Genomic DNA, 21016 nt, shown 5'->3' with positions numbered 1-21016 from the left:
GGAATGTCTTCAAACAAGAAAAGAAAATTCTGCATGCCCAAGGTGAGGCATTCCCTGTCATTCCCAAAAGCAGTGTTTCATGGGACATCTTAGGCTGCTTCAGGAGGGGGAAGTGGGGAAGTTGCACTTCCATGTATGGAATTTAGATCAGATCCAATCCATAGTAATTAAGACAAATGATTTGTATATCTGAATGGGCTAGAAAATATTAAATTTTTGTTTTCATTCACTGCATCATTCTAGAAAGTTCCGGCTCAGCAACTGCATTTGGGTGACCCTGAGTTCTAGTACCATGGGGCAGGGAGAAAAAGTTCCATCTATCTATGGTCTACACCCATGCATTATTTTATAAAATGCTATGATATCCCCTTTAAATATATTTTTTCATGAACTGAAAACCCAGACCCTTTCCTCATTGTAAAGGTTCTCCAACCCCTTTATTCTCTTGGTTGCACTTGTCTGCATTTTTCCCATCTCTGCAATACCTTATCTGCCATGCAGCAACTATACACAGTATTCCGAATGAGATAGCACCATGGATCTGTACAGGGTCATCACAATATCAGCCAAATTTAGAGAGATCTTCCTAGAGCTCTTCACAGTCCAACATAGTTTTTACCGTGCTGAATGGCCCTTTCAGGCAGAAGTCTTTTATAACCTGGCCACCTGAAATTCTTTGAACTGAAAACAAGGGATTAAACCTGGGATCTTGTGTGGGTTTAAGCATATACCGAAGCAAACAAGAGATATACTCCTCTATTGTCTATATTTGCTTTATTTATGGTCTGTCTTTCTCAGTGAGACTGCTTGTTTGAATATCTGCTTGTCTGAGTATGAACGTCAGTCTACAGCAGCTCAGTACCCTGTTTTGATGAGAGAAAAGCTGAATATGCCCTAATATTAGATCTGTTTAGACTTGGATTTTCTCAATGCAATAATTTCATGTCCCTGAATACAAAAGCAAACACATCATTTTTACTTCATACCATCTATTATTTTCTGCCATCGTTCTACAGGGCAGACTGTCTAGATCATAGTATTGAACTTAAACAGATTAAACTGACTTTAATTCTTTTTATTTCAGGCAGAAATCTGTCCTAGAGTTGAAGGTGAAAACATTCAGTTCTGCCTGTGGGCTTCTGCTGTCAATGTCAGAGATAAATATATTTATGTAACACAACCTAAGTGGAATAGAATAATGATCCTCGATATCCAGACTCAGAAAGTCATTCAGGTAACTTTCCAGAGCAACTGATTGCTTTAGGATGGAAAAAAAGGCTTTGATATTGCCAAGAATGAAGACCCTTCCCAAAGGAGATCCAAGTTAAATTCTTTATTAGATTGGCAAGATTTACAACCTGACACCACCACCACCACCTCTGATGAGGAGGAGGAAGAGGAGGAGGAGGATGCAGGCAGCTAAATTGCTGCTAGTTAGGAGTCTAGTTAGGAGTCTAGGTTCTAGGAGCTCTCTCAGCCCCACCCACCTCACAGGGTGTGTTGTTGTGGGGTTAATAATGACATACTTTGTAAACTGCTCTGAGAGGGCATTAAGTTGTCCCGAAGGGCAGTATATAAATTGAATGTTGTTGTTGTATTCATTAACCAAAATGTACACTATAAATGGAATAATAAGAACTGAACGTGTTCCAGGAACCACAGAAGTTAACATGAGTTAAATCTCAGTTTAAAAGTTCAAATGGGATGGAGTGTGCTCAAGACCCTGATAGAATCCTAGAGATGTGATCTGGGGAGTAGGAATAACAAAGCATGTTTCTCTTGCCACAAATCTTCCTAGGCTTATAACATATCAATTACCCTGTATTAAGAATACATCATACAAATAGGCAACATGTAAGGACTCACAAGGTAGGAGAAATACCGCCTGCCTTCTCCCTGTTGGCTGTTGCTTCCTCTTCTCTTCCTAATCCCCAGATACCCTCCACTGTTGCTGGATTCAACATCTACTCTCACCAATCACCTATTTCTTTCACCCACTCCTGCCACCTAATCAGCCACCACCACTGGCCATACCAGACTTTTTAATTTAAAAAAAACTTTATTTTTGTGTAATTTTAAAAATATTTCTGCAAACCCGGGAGAATACCCTAGTCCTGGTTGTTCCCATTCTGTATTTTTGATCAGCATTGGAAAGCCACCCATTGCTATAAGATATATGACATGAGGGGGGCCCATGAGGACTCATTGGGAAGGGAAAATCCTCCATTTCCCCTCTCTTGCTCTGTCTCCACATCCTCAATTTTCCTCCCTCCATCAGGTGTTTGTTTTTTCTGTTCTCCTGGACTTCCAACCCAGTCTTACTTTCTTGCATATTCACCTGCCCACCTATTTGTTTGCCTGCTCACTTTACTGCTCTTTTCCTCTGCTCATCTGTCCCTCTGCCCACTGTTTTCCTTTGCTTTCTCTGCCTCCTCCTTCCACCCATTCACTTTTCCAGTCCTACCCAGCACAGCAAAGCAGAGGTGGAAAATCATAGCTCACTCTAGCTTCCCCCATTGTATGCTTTCTCTTTCTCCCCATGCGCATATGTCACAGTTAGGGCTTTTCTGCAGAATCAAGTTATTTCTGATTTTCTTAGCAGTTGGATTCCCCAAACATTGGAATTGGTTTGGGTATGGTTCTTCTGTATGTCTGCCCTACCTCTGTAATTTTACAGTTGTTGAGTCAATTTATTTTGTTCTGCATGAGCCTTAAATAATCAAGATTTTCAAGCGAGTATGCTGTCACCATCACAGCACCCTCACACCTCTTATTTTTTGCACATACTTACAAGCTTATATTGATATAAGAGCTGAATTTTGTTTAAAAGATTGAAAATGAACAGATAAGGAACTCTTTGCATTGCAGAAGACTAAAAGGGGAACAGCTTTCACCCATTACTAAGTCCCCCCACTGTGGTCCAAAAAAAGAGAACCCCACCTGGGCTGACACCAAACTAGGAAGCAGAGGCTGGGCAAGCCAACCTCAGTTGGGATGGTACCCAGAGCAGCAGTGGCGATCTGCTTTTTAAACTGCCCTGCTTTTTCCGGCACCAGAAGTGGCCAACTTCCCCCTCCCCCAAGGATTGCAATTTTTTTTTAAAAAAATCGTTATTTTCATCATTTCAGGGAGGTAGCCATGTTGATTTGTGGTAGAAGAGCAAGATTCAGGTCCAGTAGCGCCAGTAGCACCTTAGAGACCTACTAAATGTCCAGGGTATGAGCTTTTGAGAATCAAAGTGCCCTTTGTCATGTGTCTGACAAAGGCCATTTTCATAGCTACCATAGTAACAATATATGCCGCAGATTCTCTGAATTTCCAGTTTTCATTTTTTTAAAAAGAAAGTCTCTAGCCCCTTCCCTTGCAGAGATATAAAGAAAGAGGCTTAACTCTGCAATGGGATGGGCTAGAGACCTCTTTTTAAAGTGAAAGCTGGGAATTCAGAGAATCTGCTACAGCTATTGCTATAATGGTAGGTCAATGCAATGCTGTGAAAATGTTGATTTAAAAAGATACAAAACAAAACCAGGAGGAGGGAAAGGAAGAGGAGAGGAGTGGTTCAATGTTGATGAAAGCCCAATCATTGAAAAATGTGTGGGGGTGGGTGAGAATGGGCGGGACAAACAAAACTATTACACATGAGAACAAATTCAACTCAAAGTCGGCTTCCAGAAAAAGGCCGTTTCCACACGGCTTACCTTGTTCCAAAAAACAGCGAAATCTTGCGCAAAATCTCACAAAAAGACGCTGTTATCACATCTTCTCACACGTTAACAGTCTTCTCATGCAATTTTGCGCGATAACAACGTCTTCTCGTGCGATTTCATGCGAGATTTCGCTGTTTTCTGGAACAAGGTAAACTGTGTAGAAACGGCCAAAGACTAGGGCAGGGGTGGGCAAATTGCGGCCCACAGGCCACATGCGGCCCGCTACAGAGTTTTTTGTGACCCGCCAAGACAGTCAGAAAAATCCACCTTGAACCGAGATTTCCTTCCCGTGCGCGACCAAAGATTCGTCTCGTATTTTCCACTAGGACGGCTACGTCAGTATGCATGCACAGTGTAGATACGCGCTTTTCCGGTTGATCTGGTTAATTTCAATTTTGTCTTTGCAACAGTAAATCTATAAATTTCCAACTTTAGTGAAACTTCAGTGATTTTTATGATACAATTTATACCTTTTCTGAAATGCAAAGTTAACTAATGAATGCAATCATTTTAAAAGGTGTGGCCCTCCGCTAACCTCCGTTCCCACAAAGTGGCCCCCAAGCCAAAACAATTGCCCACGCCTGGACTAGGGTAAAAACGGTCTCAAAAGAACCAAGGGGAAAAAAACAGGGAAAAACTGAAAAACGCAAAGAGAAAACAAAAAGGAAAAAAATACATGCAGAAATCGGGGATAAATTGAAGCAGTATGGGGCCTGAACTGATGAAAAAAAAACTATGAGGAAAACCACTTAGTTTCGTTATTCTTTTAACCCACTTTTTTTTTGCTTTTTAAATGCTTTGTATTATTTGTAAACCTGGAGTGTGGTAGTTGTGGCTGCTCCCCCCTTTGTGGATTATTTGATCTGCATTTGGGGAAATACCTTTGTTGTTAGATATATGACAAGTGAGGACTCACAAGGACTTGCAGGGGACATCTCAGTTTCTACTCCTCACCGTGTCCTCTTTCCCTTCCTACCCCCACAGCTTCTCCCCTTTTTCCTGCTTCCTTCTCACCTCCCAGCCATCTTTGTCTCCCTCTCCTTTATGACCCTTTTGCATGGTTCCACCTGAGCCAGGCTCCTTTGCATGGTTGGAAATCTGCAAGGACTTGCAGGGGATACTTCACTTTTCCCTATATTCCCTTCCCCATAGTACTAACTCTTTCTGTCCTCCTGACAGCCTCCATATGCTACATCCTTCTCTCCTTCAAACCCACAACACACCTTATCTTTTATCTGCTCCCCATCTTCACCTATATTTCTTAATTTGCTTCATTTATATACATTCATAATGAGGACCCAAAGCAGCTAACATCACCTTCTTTGCTTCCATATTATCCTCACAGCAATCCTGACAGGTAGTTTGGGAGTGTATGACTGGATCAAAGTCACTCAGTGAGCTTCAAACCTGTGTCTCCCACATTCTATTCTGAAACTAGCCACTACAATACACTGGCTTGGGGGCTGGGGAGGGAGCTGCTGTTGAACAGTAGCAAGCACCCAGGCCATGAGTGAGTCATACAAGTCATGTGGTATCAAGTTGCTTGGTGGTTGCTTCTGGGCCTTGTCCCAATGAGTGCTGCCTCAAAGGCCAAAACAACCATGCAAAGGGCTTTGTCCCCTCCCCATGCCTTTTACTGACAGAAAACAAGCCTGGAATACTGGCTAAACTGTTACAATTGCCTGGGAGCTACAGGCACTCCTTTTATCACTGGGTTTTTTTAACCCTCCAATGTATTTTTTATAGATTTCAGATTTTTCTGCAAACCTGGGGCATTTTTCAGATGAGTAGGAAGATCTGTCTGGTTCATTCATGACTCTAATCTTTAGACTTAAGTATCCTCAGATCAGGGCCACTTGACTATTAATTTATAAGACAAGCAAAGGACTGCAAAAATGTGGCAGTTTGTGTTATGATGATTGGGAAGGGGAGGGAACCACAGGAGGTGTGGTGATGACACCAAGAGGTGCCCTGATACCAGAGTGGTGGTAGTAGGGTTGATGGGGGGAAGAGAACATGCAAGGAGGTCAGAATCCCATTCCTCCTGGCTTTGCTTTCCCCCCTGCCACTTATCCTTCCTTGTTACTCTTCCCACCCACCCAACCTTTCCCTGTTACCCTTTCCTCCAACCCAACTTTTCCATTTTACTCTGTCCCCCCACCCAGCTTTTCCTTGTTACCCTTTTGCCTCCCAAGCTTTCCTTGTTACCCTTTGCCTCCCATCTACTGTTCTCTATTAATCTGTTCCCCCACCCCAAACTTTCCCCGTTACCCTTTCTCCCCTCCAACTCACACTCCCTTGACTTTAACTTACTGTTGGTTGTCCTGCCCTCAAGCCTAGCAAGATCTTGGCGCTAAACCCCTCCTTACTTTGCCCCCCCAACCAACTCCTTGCAGCTAGTTGGCTTTGTTTGCTTCCCCTGATGCTGCTTTTGTTGGAAGAGGAGGATTAAATGCTGTCCTTTTCCTCAAGTTTCAGAGGAGGACAAATCAAAGAGTTAGAAAGATAGAGAGGTCAGGGCACTCTGTTTACTGTTTACTGCTCTGACTGTCCTTTGATATGTAGATTGCTATTCTCAGGATTTCCTTCTCCTAACTTCCTCCCTTCTTCTCTTCTTGGCATTGTTCCAGGCAACACATCCCTCCCTCTTCTCCCTCCATCTTGGCAACATGCATGCAGGCCTTGTCCTGCCATCCATGTCCATCCTTAGACTAGATAGATAGTTAGGATCTGTCTCGCCTTCTTTTCTATCAGAGTATGGCGTTCCTACAATAAAGAACTCTCATTTCTTTTCTAAATATAAAGCAAGTGTATGATTTATTATTTTCTTTCCTGCACACACACCAGCCAGCAGAACCAGCTCACAGCCATCTATAATCATGCTTCCTATGCCAAATGATAGACTCTGCTAACGGCCCAAACGTAAAATCCTTTAATTAGATTCCTGGGGCCTTCATAACGATTTATTTATCAGCTTTATCCAGCAATGCCATTTTTCATGAGCTTTTAGATGTTAAAAACTTGGTGAAAGGATCCAATCTGATGCCATGCTGTGCACGCAGTCTGGATCAGTGCCTCATGGCAATTTTTGAACAGGTGAAATGTAAAGTGGCATGCAGTTGGCAGGGGGTGAAGATCATGGTGGTGGGTTACACAGAGCTCCACTGGCCTCCCCGTCCCCCTCAGCAGCACTATCACCAGCAGCAGAGGCACCTTCCTCACTCTGTGCCAATGACTCTTCCAGGTAGCAATATAGCTTCAGTGCAAGAAGCTTGGAGAAGGGGCTTCTAGCGTCTGTTGCCGGGCTTGGCAATGGCTACAGCGACTCCACAGGCGGTTGGCTGTCCTGCCCCAGCTTCATCTTTTCAGTGGCAGAAGTAGTAGCGACTTTCTGCCAGACCTCAGCTTCATTTCCTCAGCAGCTGGGGCAGTGGCAGCGTTGCCTCCTCAGCTGTGGAAGCCAGAGGCAGATGATGCTTTGTCCCTGCCCAGACAATATTATTCTTTTGGGAGGGGGGCTTAACCGCTCCCCCAATGTATTTCTGATAGTTTTCAGATTTTTCTGCAACCAATGGGAGTTCTCCAAGGTTTCAGAAGCATCTGCCATGTAGCTAAGTGGCCCTAATACACGGATTTATGTATCCACAGATCAGGGCCACATGGGCCCTGATCTGTGGGCAACATACGATTCTGAGGCTTCGAAGTCTAGGCATTAAAATCAGTGAAACTTATGCATACGTAGAATTGGGCTACATATTATTCAGGTTGCCAACCCTGATAAAAGGGATTTTGTGGCTAACTGATGCTGATTTCAACTCCATAACTTTATTTCTTTATTTAAAGGGCAATTCCACATCTTTTTTTCTTTCTTGCCCCCCAATTGTGAAATATGTTTAACATGTTGCTTTAAATATTATGTTTTTGCCATTTTTGCTGCTATTTTATGAAATGTTTTAATGTTGCTATTTATTGCTATACCGGTTTTATTGTTGGTATACTAATGTTACTGATTATGCTTTATTGTTTTAATTATTGAAAGCCACCTCAGCAGCAGTCTTGGTGGGAGTGTGGGAAATACATATTTTAATACCTATATGCACAGGTGTAATAGTTCTTCTGACACTTCAAAGAGTATAATATAATGCATGCCACACATTTGGGCAGAATTTGAATATGTTTGGGAGTAGCCATAGGGCACACCCAATAAATATGAAGCAGGCTTCAAAATACAGCAACAATCTGGTACTTCGTATACCTCTGGCATGAAACAATATGATACCTAATTTGCAGATGGCATACACAGAAAATTTATTAATAATATGAATCAAATACTCAGATTACACTTCTTTTCCTAAAAAGCTAATGTAATTGTTTCTGTTCCTTTGAAGGCCTTAGCTGTTGATCCTCTACCAGTGAAATTACATTATGATAAATCACATGACCAAGTGTGGCTTCTTAGCTGGGTGGATATGGAAAAGTCCCACCCAACACTGCAAGTAAGCATCATAATCAATTAAGAATTATTTTTGATATATAATTTATTCTCGTCATATAGTTATAGTAACATCCCCTGCATATCAATATGCTTGTCTTATTTTGCTCTCTTGGACACAGTTTCAATCAAAATGCAGATGCAGAGCCCTATGTAAAGATAACTTCTAGTCATTTTCTGTCTTCTGAAATGTGAAACATCGGAGTTCCGCTTTTAATTTTATCACTCATATTTATGGTTACTATATCTTCCTGACTGTTCTTTTCTTGATAGAAAATCAAGAATTGGACCATAGAATTGGAGCCCAGGGTCCACTCTTCCTGAAACTTGGCGGGTCTTTAGTGGACAGGAAGGCATAGGTTCCCTGAAAATTTTGTGGAGTTGCTTGAAAAATGCCTCCAAGCCCCCATAATAGTTTCCCCAATAGGGTATAATGGCTGGATAAATTTGGGATTCTCTAATCAGGGATACCAAATTTGTATGGTCTTCCTGATTCCCAGATCTGGTTCAAACTGAATTTTTTGAGTGCGCACCCCTATCTGTAATCCAAAGACCCCCTAAATTTCAAGCAGATTAAACAAAGGGATTAGATTTTACAGCATGTTGAAGTAGGTGGCTCTCTGTGCAACTACACTTCTCTCTACTGATTCCTAAAATGGCTGTCAAACACTAGCCAGCAGCAGAGTTCCAACTGGTGGCCGTAATTATTATTTTTTTAAATGTCTGCATTCATTTCATTTTCCAATTCTTACAGTGACTGATTGACAATTTAAAAAAACATCTTTTGGCTGAAAACTCTGTGTTTGCCAACTTTCTTTGCTGCAGACTATTGTTTGTTTCACAAAGTAAAGAAGACTTCCTTTGCAGATCCCCCCACCTTTGTTCTTTCGGTCTGCCATTATTTCCTGTGGGGTACTTAGAGAAGGGCTAAAATGACTGTTTTTCAACCAAATAGCACCAAAATTACCATGAAGTTAGTACTATATATCCACTAAAGAACCACCAAGTTTCAAGTGAATTGGACCAAGGGGCCCAATCTACAGACCCATGAACAAGGTACCTCCAGCCGAAGTACTTGCAAAGAATTGAGCTGGGGGAGTGGAGGAGGGTAGAGTGGCTGTTTTTCAACAAAATTTCCACAGAATTTCAATTAGAGATGGGCACAAACTGCATCGCGAACTTCAAAAACCCACGAAATTGGCGATCGCAATCCAGCAGTTCGTGATTGTTCTTGTCCAACGAACCTGCGTTCAGAAGAAGCCTGGTTCGCTGCTTTCGGCCACGGTTCAGGAAGCCAGACAGTCAGGCACCAGCAATCAATTCCCCTGGAAATGGAGCCGGGGGAATGCCTGAACTCTGTCTGCGCTCCTTCTGTCGCCCTGGAAACCCAAATGGAAGCCCAATTTACCTTGATGGGCAGGTCTTCCTTCCAATCACGGAGCTGCAAAGCAGTTACAAGTTGGGAGTAGACACCTAGGGGAGGGAAGGAGAAGGGGTGTTCTGTAGCCATGGGCACTCCAATCTCATCCCTGCAAACCCTGATAGGCAGCTCTGATGGCCAAAGACAGACCTCCTGCATTGCTCAATGGAACCTGTGCTTATAAATAGCCGTGGGCTCCCAGGCTGGGTTTCACTTTCAGCGAGCAGTGGAGTGGGACAGAGCTCTTGCTTGCCACTTGCTAGCCTTTGGGGAGAAAGACTGAGAGTATAATTTAGATTGGATTTTTGTGGGAGTTTCCTGGGAGCCTTGGATTGAAGAGGGTATAACTCCAAGATCCCTTTTGCAATCTTGTCCAAACTTGGGTGATGGCTGTAGGAGAGCTTGCAAAACACTCCCTGGGAATATGGGCTCTCTACATGCCATGGGGGCTGTTCCGTGCCCCGCGAACCGGTTCGGCAATGGACAATGTTCATTGCAGTTCGCGACCTTGGGATCGTTGTTGGCACCGAACCACAAACTGCAGAGTCGTTAATTTTTTTTGGTTCGTGCCCATGTCTGATTTCAATGAATCTAGGACTGCCTGTCCATTAAAGAACCTCTAAGTTTCATGAGAATTGGACCAAGGGTTCCTGTTCTATGGGCCACTGAACAAGGTGCCCAGTTGCAACATGCAGAACAACAAAGGGCTCCATCCCCATAAGGACCAAAGGAGAACGGCAACTCTCTGCTGCATTTCTCCAAAGATGATTGGCTGGGAGAGCTCTGTGCTCTTCCCTTGCAAGCATCCAGGAAATCAAAGAAAAATATGAGCTAATGCTGCATAATGGTAAGTACCTGAACTAAAACCAAACAAACAAACATACCATAGATTATTCGGGGAAGGAGGTCTCTTAATACCCAAACATCTTGGATTTGTGGTACTATTCCAGAAAATCATGGTAATGAACTGAAACTGTAATTTCAGTGTATTTCTTCAGCTTGGGAATTTCATAATGCACACTCCTATATCCTGATATTCAGGAGGGTCCATTTCCACCAGTAATTGGGCTGGATGTCAGAGAATAGGAACTCTGTATTCATTTCCAAACACTTGTACCCACCACCAGGCCTCCACTGGCCTGAAAAAGGGGGTGTATAAAATCTTAACCCTCCCTGTGAAAGCTGCCCACCATCCTGTTTTAAATGTGTATTAATACACTGTTGTTTTAATGTAGATGATTTTTTAATTGTATTTTAATACGTTGTTATCCGCCCTGACCCCGCTTGTGGGGAGGGCGGAATAGAAATTTGAAATAAATAAATAAATTTAAAAAGCTGTTAGGCCAAATGTTTTCCATTTCAAGGGCTGTGTCCTAAAGAAACAATTTTAATGCTTTTGGGAAGGACTTGCTGCTTGTGTACTAGCACAAATGTAGGTACCGTGGCATCTGCCTTTTGCATACATGTTAACAGAAGCAGCAGGACAACAAAGTTATTCAGCAGTATTCTTTGGGGCACAAGCAGAGTCAGAGATACCCACCTCACAAAAGCTCTCCATTGCCTTCTCTTTCCTGCTGCAGGAGACTTAGTCACTCCTACCTGTTTGTTCTCAGTACTCCATGCATGCTTGTTATGCTGAGTTTCCCTACCCACTACTGAGATGATGATAATAAAAACAACAGCAATAGTGTGCTTATATACCACCTTTCTGGAAAAATTAGTGCAACACTCAGAGTGGTGAACAAAGTCAGTGTTATTATTATCTCCACAATACAACTGGGGAGCTGAGGCTGAGAGGAGTGTCTCACCCAAGGCCACGTGCAGAGTTCATGGCAGTAGCAGGAGTCTAACTAGCAGAGTGCTGATTAGCAATTCCTCCACTTAACCACTATGCTACAACTAGGGCTGCCAATCCCCTGCCTGGGGCAGGGGATCCCCTGTTCCCACCTCCTCTCCCCCAACCCCACTTACCTGGCCAGTGGGGAGCCCTCCCTTCAGGGGGGGGATTCAGCAGGGGCGTGATTCAGCCCTTCAGCGAGCACAGGAGTGCACACTGGGCCGCCCTTTGACCCGCGTAATGACATCACTTCGCAGAAGGGACAGCAACGCCATGGAGGGTGAGTGCCAGGGTCCCAGTCCCCACCAGGGGGCTAAAGGGACCTGGCAACCCTACCTACAACAGCTTTCATAATTATCATAATGCAAGTAATTTCTCCCCTGTCATATGACTGATGTCACATGACTTCCTGTAGTTGCAATTTGGTGGGCCCAATGTTAAATGTGTACTGGTTCTGGAAAAGTTGAAGGCCACTGCATTAGGCCGAAGGTTTCTCCTGTAGACAAATGCCTGCTTTCAGTGAGTTCCATAGTACTTCACAACATGCATAATATTGCTAAGGAATATTTACAAACCACTTGGGTCCATAGCTCTACAGAACTTCAGCAAGTTTCCCCAATAAGGAAACCAATATGCAGAGTGATAGCTATAGATTATTACATCCATACACAAAAATAACCCTAGAATGACTCCTTGGTATTTTCAATAAATAAAATTATAGTAATAGAAGCACAGGTACAAAAACATTTTAAAGGAATCACAAAGAAGAGTTTCCTAGGCAGCTTCCCTAATGCCTAAAACAGCTTTACATACTAGGTACTAAGAAGACAGAACAGGTCTTATTTAGCCTTCCCAACTTCATTTTTTCTGACCAGCTGTGCAGAGCTACTGTAATTAAAGGATATATGGCTCAGGGTTTGTGTTATTATTAACAAAATATGCTATCTGCACAGCTGGAAACTTGTTAGGCATATATATTCTGATATCTCATATACTGCAGATACACATGAATTTCAGAAGATTAACAGCAAACTTCAGTTTTAGTTTGTTCCCTCTTATTTTCTTTACTCCACATAAGAAAAACAGGGAAAAATAATTTTATATTGGATTTTTAACAAAAGGTTTTGGTAGTATGAAATACATTTAATACACACACACACACGTGCACACACATACCACCTGGGGACCTGCAAGGACTTGTAAGGAACATCTTATTTTCTTCTCCCCCATTATTTCCTCTGTTCCTTCCCTGAAATCCCCCATAGCCTGTTCCATTTTCCAGCTTTCTTCTCTCACCCATCAGCCAACATTTGTTTGTTTGTTTGTTTGTTTGTTTGTTTGTTTGTTTGTTTGTTTGTTTGTTTGTTTGTTTGTTTGTTTGTTTGTTTGTTTGTTTGTTTGTTTGTTGCCTGCCTTTCTCACTGAGACTCAAGGTGGATTACATAGTGTGAGATTAGTGCAATCAGTATCAAAGATATTTCCATAAACAATGTCATAGGGTAAATAAATACAAGTTTACAAAAACATAACATTATCAAGGATCCAAGACAGAGTTGAAGGAATGCTGAAACAGAACATAATCAGTTTTAGGACTAACATAAGACAACATGAAGCACAGGCAGTATATAGGAATACATATTTAAGCAACAGATAATATGTAAGACAACATAGTGGTGAAGTCTATGGTCCCTAACTCATTAGCAACACATCCCTCCCTACAATACAGCTCTCCTATCTGAATAAAAAGCCTTTTTGAATAATTCAGTTTTGCATTGTTTATGGAAAGCCAGGAGACTGGGGGCTCTCCTGATCTCCTCAGGTAGGCCGTTCCACAGGATAGGGGCCACCACAGAGAAAGCCCGTGTATAGCAGGGCTTTTTTTCAGGGGGAACGTGGGGGAACGGAGTTCCGGAACCACTTGAAAATGGTCACATGGCTGGTGGCCCCGCCCCCTGATCTCCAGACAGAGGGGAGTTTAGATTGCAATCTAAACTCCCCTCTGTCTGGAGATCAGGGGGTGGGGCCACCAGCCATGTGACCATTTTCTCCGAGGGCAACCCACTGAGTTCCACCACCTCTTTTCCCAGAAAAAAGCCCTGGTGTATAGGCTGCTGTTGATTTTGCCCATGTGCAGGCTGGCACCTGCGGGACACCCCGCTCATCCATCTTCAACTTTCCTTCCTTTCCTTCTGCTGGCAGTGTCTCCCCAGGAAAACTCTTTGTGTGGTGTTAGCCATCAATCTGCACTGGGCCCAGATGTGTGTGGAGAAATAGGACTTGTGAGGGTACATCACTTTCCTCTGTATCCCCCTGCCCACACTCTTTCCTCTTTCTCTTCTCCTGGCAGCCCCTATATCCTCACATTTCCTTGCTTCCTTCTCTCCTTCCCACCCATAGATTAACCTACCTTTTATCTGGCCCTGCCATCTTCAGCTTTATTTTTCCTTTATACCCCATCTTTCTTCACAGTGGGCATCCAAAGCAGCTTACATCATTCTTTCTTCTTCCATTTTATCCTCATAACAACCCTAGTTAGAGTGAAAGTGTGACTGGCCCAAGGTCACCCAGTGAGCTTTCAAGAAAGAGTGGGGATTCAGACCTAGGTCTCCAGATCCTAATCTACCATTTTATCCACTACACTGCACTTAGTGGCTGCTATTAAAAAGTAGAAAGCAGTCAGGCCTGGATAAGTAATGCAAGTCAGCAAGTACCAAGGCAGTTGCTGGCTAACCTGGCCTCCCTTAAAGTCCAAAACAACCCCAGAAATGCCCTGCTCCTCCCTCTGCCTTTTACGGACAGAGACAAAGACTGGAGATACTATTTTGATTGTCCAGATACAGCTACCAAAGGTATCTGTTTCTTAAAACTATGGCACTCCTTTTATCATGGCAGGGTTATCCCCCAGGATAAGTAGGTCAGTAGATAGGTAGACAGACAGATTTCAGATTTTTCTGCATACTTGGGGCTAAACTGAATGAATTGCATGGATTATTTCATACATGTATGTGTAGATTATGCCAGGTTTGTTGGCAAATTCTTGATTAACCTGGATAGAAGATAAATGTAAAGCCTGGGAACAACTTGGTCTGGCATGGCTTCTGAATCTGAGAAACTTGTCACTCAGGTATAAATTCAGAGATTTTTTAAATCAGGTAGAACTGTATTGGTCCATTATATCACCTGATCTGTACCACACTATCTGTGGCAACATCCTGTAACCATCTGTAGAGATGTTGCTGAAATATGTCAGAGAGCTGAGGGGTACCATGGTAGCACATCTGAGCCACTTCACAAGTTATTTTCACACTTGTAGATGAAGTCTCATTAATAAAATGTGCTGCATCTGTTTTGCTAATAGTAGCACAGGTGGACCACATAGTCCTCCTCATTCTTCTGATTATGTTAAAATACTCAAGAAATGGCAAGTGTCTTGAGAGGTTTGATTAGAAAACCTTAAATGGCCTGGCCAAAATATTTGAAGCACATCTTTTAAGGCTTTAGCACTTTCCATAATAAATTACTTAGCTATAAATTCTAAAGCCATCTTGTGAATATGCTGCCTTAATAAACATTCCTAATGTGTGGGCATCTTAATACACAAACAGCCTCTCAAATAATTAATGTCAGTATTTTGACATTACATTTAACAAGTTTTGCCTCTACATTATGATGGAGTTACATGAAAGACTATAGTAGCCTTCTACAAGGCTTCATAATCCTCCAGAATAGCATATAAATATAAAAATATCAATTCTATTTTCCTTGCATATTTTTCCACCACTGGCACAGAAGATACCCTTAGGAAGAGATAATTAACTGCTGTGACTTTGCTGTCGGTCATTCAACCCAGTGAATTAGCAGGGTGCATTTAAGTGAGATTAATAAATGTGAACATGAAAACAATGCTTATTGTAGGCAGTGTGGAAAAATTATTGCAGGTTTACAGTTAGGATGTTACCAGAACTGCTCTTTTATTATAATGGGGAATTAGCTGTAGCAGTCTGTAACTATTAATATTAAGCGAGGATCATAACCTATGTTTACGGAGGTCCCGATCCCAGACACTCTAGTGAAAAAGAGGCAGACAACGAGTCAGGTACAAACACGTGTATTGAGTGTAGCGTAAGCCTAGCTTGCACAATCATACAGAGAACACACAAGACCCAAGAAATACAGGGTATGAAATACAGAGACGTTCGCATTAGCTGGTTCCCAACGATGATAGGGGGAATACTCACTTATCCTGGAGCGAAGCAGAGACGCAGCAGCGAGGGTGGCCCAATGCCAGCACTGGGACCACAGACGGACAGCAAGGAGGTCTGGATAGGGAATGGCCGGAGCACCGAGTGGTCTGAGAGACCAGCTTAAATACCCCAAAACGTACCCTGGGGCTGGTGCTGCACTTGGTGGTTCTCACAGATTAAAACAAAGGGTCTAATGGGCTACTGAATGGCTTAGATGGGCCACTTTGGTAATCAGATTGTGATAAGTGACACCTCAGGAAGAGGGGACAAAAGAGGGAGGGGGAAATCCAAGTGGGCTGAAAGGATGTTCCAGCGGACAGGGCTTGTCCTGATGTCATCAGCTTCTGGAATGCGGAGGTTTCTTTGAGATGCATTCGCTAAGTGCTTGGGATGGTCAGCACTTAGTTCTTCTCCGGGGCGGCTCCTAAGATATGCAGAGCGGGGCGAGGGGCTCTCGCTGCAGACGTGGTGTGCCCGCTTCGCCGAAATGGCTTCCCAAAGCAGTCTTCTTCCCAGGGTCTTCTGGCTGCCTGAGAACATGGATGCCGGCTGGGCATAGCTGGGCTGGTTTGCAGGTTGCCCGGTAGCGAGGGCAAGCTCGGGGACCGGCTCGCGGGAGGCTCCAGGCGGGAACTGACCAGGGAGCGCCTAGCCAGGCTCGCTGGAGGTTTCCCCGGCGGGCGCCCGGCTGCTAGCAGCGGCTTGGGCCCATATGAGGCAGGCTCCCATGGAGGCAGCGGGAACAACACTTTAAAGCACAGTCCAAAGCAGGGAACAGGCACGGTCCGTGGCAGATGGCAAAGCAGGCACGGGGAACACTGGTAACAGAGTCCAAACACACACTGGGAAATCCAGATACAGGTCAGGGCAGGGCTGCCCAGAGAGAGAGTCCTTTGTGCAGTTAACCAAACATGGAGTCAGCAAACTGCACAGTCTATAGCAGCAGCAAGGCAATTGACACGCAGGCAGGAAACTGACACGTGTATCAGAGCACACACGTGCAAAGCAGTCTTTGGTGCAGCAGTAAAACAGTGATGCAGGAAACTTTACCACAGTTCATGGCAGGCCTTAAAGCAGGGGAGGGGGCCTACTTGGCAACAATTCCCCCCCTCGGAGACCCCGGGACGTCAGGCGCGCGGGTCTCCGAACTTGACTTCAAAGGCGAGGTGGTCGGCAATGTCCGGTGGTCGAGCTTCGAGCGAAAGAGGAGTGGGAAGGGAAGGAGGGGGAGGCGTCACTCAAAAATTTAGTTTGGAGAACCACCTGACCGAATAAGTGCAATTTAGATCAGCCAATGGGCTGCAGGTCTCTGGGTTCACACCAGGGGGTGTGCTAAGTGCAATTGTCAGAATAAATAGTAATAATTCATAGCAATAGTAATTCATAGTAATAGGCAGCAATGATCAATTCATGCATATAAATAGCAATAATTCATAATTGTGTACATTGATTAATTCATGATTGAAGGTAATTCATACGGAATTCATGATGGGTTAAAAGCACTAAAAACCAGGAGCAATTAATATACATGGATCAATCCATGGATAGTTAAAATCATAAATAGATACATAGGATTAAAAGCAGGGACAATTAAAAGCAATTCATACAGGGTGAAGTGGAATGTGCAAGCATGGCATAATTCATCAAGGGTAGAGTAATTCATAAATGGCTAAAATCATAAATACATATATGTGATTAAAAGCAATAGTTCATGAAGTCAAAAGCAGCAAGAATAAAAGCAAGTGCGTGGAAACAATTCATGAGGGGTAGGCGGCGGAAGGGCTCATGGGGGCAGAAAAATACACTCTGCAATTAAAAACCAAATCAATATGGCTGGATTAAAATCAAACTCATAGACTGGAACTGCCTCGGCGGAGGGAGTTGGGTTAAGAAGGCAATTCAAAAGGTTAAAATCAAATTCATAGGGATAAAGTTCATGGGCGCACTTGCAATAGATAGAGAGAGGGACTAGTTCGGGGCTAAATTCATGGGAGTTAAAATTCATAAAAGTAATGGGAAGAAATTCATAAAACCATAGAGTAACAAAGATCACAGACGGCTCAGTCCGTAGTACAGCTGCTGGACTGGGTTGCATATTTACAGGAACAAGCAAACTTAGTCCATGTGCTCCAAAACACACTTCCACCCCCCCTTGCTGTCTGCGTCAATCCGCAGAGCAGGGTCGGCAGGCGGCAAGAAGGGCTTCAGGCACACAGTTCTAGTCCTCATGGCGGTGGCGTTGCTGGCGGTCGTCTGGAGACGGGCCGTGGGCTGGGAGGCAGAGAAATATGTCCCCCCCTAGTCCACAAGAGGGCCTCGGAGCGGTGTCCGGCAGCAAAGCGTCCATGGGGCTGGTCCAGGATCCGTACACATGATCATAACAACACAAGCAATAAAACAAACAAAGGCTAAAACGGGGCGCCAAGAACAACCCTTAAGGCAGAAGAAGGTCGGGGCTATAGTGATCCAAGCGGTAAGACAGCTGGAGTTGCTGGAGCTGTCGGCGGCTCCAACAGCCCAAATAGAGTAGTGAGGCACACAACAAAACTTGAAAGGCCAAAATCACAACGATTGGGTGCAGAGCCAAATTGTAAATTCCAGTGGCAGTGGGGCTCCAGCCAAAGAGGGTTTCCCACCACGAATGCTCTCCGGTGGTCTTAATCCGCTGGACAAGATCCAAAATCTCCTTTCCGTTGTGGGACACAACCAAAGCAGTGGTGTCCCCGTCCCTCTGGATGCTCTGGAGGGTGCGGTGGAGCTGCGGGTGGGTCAGGAGCTCGTGGATTAGCTCCAGACCGATGCCGAGGGAGATGGGCTTCACATGTCGATAGATGGAGGGTGCCACCAGGATCTCTTCTTGGGTCCAGACCGGTATCGTGTAGGTGAAGTCGCAGGCTGCCACCGAAGACAGGTTGCAAAAGCAGCGATTGACTCCCGGGATCACGGGCTTCAGCTGGAACGAGTTCAGGACCACAAAATCGCAGGCCGTTCGCACGCAGGCACATCCTTTCCCAAGGTAGACCACAGCGGAGCTGTTCTCCCGGACAACCTCGAAGGGGCATTCGTTGAGGCCGTCGACTTGCGGGGCTACACAGGGGTGATGAGGTGCAAAGGCTTGGTCCTGGCAAATGAAGCCGGTCTGGTCTCGATGCTGGCACCCTTGGAGGCTGACGAGCTGCCATCCGGTCGGGGTGAAGCGGGCCCAATGGTCGGGGTGGCGAGCGTAGAGGACTTCGGTGTCGCTGACTTGGAGTCCCAGAGGCACGACTGGATACACATGGAATGACTCGTGCGCACTGGCCGTTAATAAAAATAATTTAAGCTCCTGGGTGGTCGGTGAGAATGAGGAATTTACAAGAGACCACCAGGATTCAAGCTCCAGTTCTAGGGGTGACAATTTGGGCATAATCAATCTTTTAATTTCCAGGGGCAAATGCCCATCCGTGGCTTGCCGAATTAGCCCCATGGCCACAGCCTGGTTTAATTGTTGGGCTTGCATACATGCCATGGCTATTGACATGTTGCGTTCCAAAGACTGTGTCCCTTTGAGCAGCAGAGAAAAATCTCTTTCAATTTGACTCTCCCAGTTAACTAAAATGGAGCTGATCTCGTGTTGCCCATTTGAAATGGAATTTAGGGACTGCACCACCGGCTTACCTAAGTCGGAGATGCTAGTCGTGACATGGGCAAACTTATTAGCGAGAGTCTCAATATTGACCGAATCCATGATTGCTAAGCCTCCGGCTGCAGGAGCAGTCCAGTCGGCAATGCTTCGTCTGGCACGCGAGAGAGAGGGGGAGGGATCGATCCACAGTTGTAGCCATGCATTCCAACCCTTGCTACCGGCCTCCAGATAGGGAGCGCACTGCGGCAGCCTCTGGGTTATATTTAGTTCAGCTAAGTCTATGCGGATCTCTTTTAAAGACATTTGCGGGCGGACTAGAACTCTCTCTCGAATGTCAGTTTTCAAAACATGGGAGCCCACTATATGCGTGCCGCCTTGGCTTAATTGCTTATTGTTAACAATCAAAGGGTCAATTTGGATGGTGTGGGTCTCCTGGGTCCGGATCAGCAGGGAATAATTGCCTGGTTCGTGAGTCAAATTTACAAAGAGCAGCCCAAGCCGGTGAAATTTCTCTACTAGGGGCTTAGTTTGGCATTCGGGCGTCTGTTGAACCAGTATCCAATCGGGTGGGCCATGTTTGGCTAGGTCTTCCTCCTTTACAATCCAGGTCAGGTTCTCCCAGCGTTCTATAGCAAAGGAGAGAACTGCGCCTGAAGGGGGCGTGATAGTGACTGATGCAGATTCAGTGGTAGTGGTGCCTAGTAGGATGGTCATTCTAAAGGGGTCTCCTGCCTTCCATACTGCGGCCGACACTAAAATGACTTCACAGTATGGTCCGAAAGCCTCAGTGACAAATGGCGAGGTTTCGAAGTTGGCAGGGGTGGTATATTTGTCTACCACCGGGACTGCGGTGGGGGCTGGCCTTATACGGGGAAGAAACATACATGGAATTGGAGCAAGTGGTGAAACTGTATCGGTAGGCGAGTAACATACTAATTCTTGGGACATGGTTTTTATTCCCACACATAAAATAACAAGCTCTGGGGGTCGGATCCACTGCTCTTCACAACTGCGGAAGTTAGTGCGATCCGTAGGGGTGGTCATATTAATCTGCTGCACAACCTTGCAGACCATCATTTCGTTTCCTGCCAGTGTATTAATACATCTCCAGTGGGGGTAGGGCATTAATTTGGACGGGCGTCCCTCTATTAGGGTGCTTGCCAGCACGAGCAAACACAGAGTAGCCAGGTGCCCCATCTCCTGGCCTTCTTTTTCCTTTTGTGGTGAAAATATCCTGGGGAGACCTGCGGATATAAGTACAGGTTCCCTGAGTTTGTTGCAGCATAATAAAGGAATGAAGTGAAGTGGGGAAAAAGGAAAGGGCGTTTTTCTGCCAGCACTGTTTATTAGGCGGGGTTCGAACGAGAAGTCCCGGAGCACTAAGCGAGCCTTCCAGCTTGTTGCTCTGGGGAACTCCTGTGTGAAGGTTTCTTTCTAAAGCGTGTATATTTCAGAGGGGAACGTCTTTACGTCGAGCAAGGGTCGGCTGTGCGTTAGGCGGGATTATGCAAACTCGCCCCAGGGGTCCCTGGGTGCCTGGACTATGTGGCCTTCAGGTGCCCCTTGCTCGGTGGCGGGCTACTTTTATTTTGCGGGCTGAGAGCTATCGGTCCGGCTCGGCCTGGCCTTGCCGTTTTAAAAAGAAAAAAAAAACTAAAGAGCGGCTTCCATTAACTATAAGGGTTGCTGCA

General features: G+C 44.8%; 1 protein-coding gene across 1 annotated transcript in view; it reads left to right on the top strand.

The window, feature by feature from the left end:
- FSTL4 (follistatin like 4) overlaps positions 1-21016 on the top strand; it is a 733440-nt gene that overhangs the window by 700514 nt on the left and 11910 nt on the right. Inside the window, exons 12-13 of the mRNA XM_054977698.1 lie at positions 1085-1234; positions 8096-8203. Of these exons, the coding sequence (XP_054833673.1) occupies positions 1085-1234; positions 8096-8203 (258 nt within the window). The remainder of the gene's footprint in view (positions 1-1084; positions 1235-8095; positions 8204-21016) is intronic.

Source organism: Eublepharis macularius, chromosome 4, assembly GCF_028583425.1.
Source record: "Eublepharis macularius isolate TG4126 chromosome 4, MPM_Emac_v1.0, whole genome shotgun sequence".
NCBI classification, from domain to species: Eukaryota; Metazoa; Chordata; class Lepidosauria; order Squamata; family Eublepharidae; genus Eublepharis; species Eublepharis macularius.
Note: the sequence above shows the minus strand (reverse complement) of the source record. Positions and strands in the feature narration are given on the sequence as shown.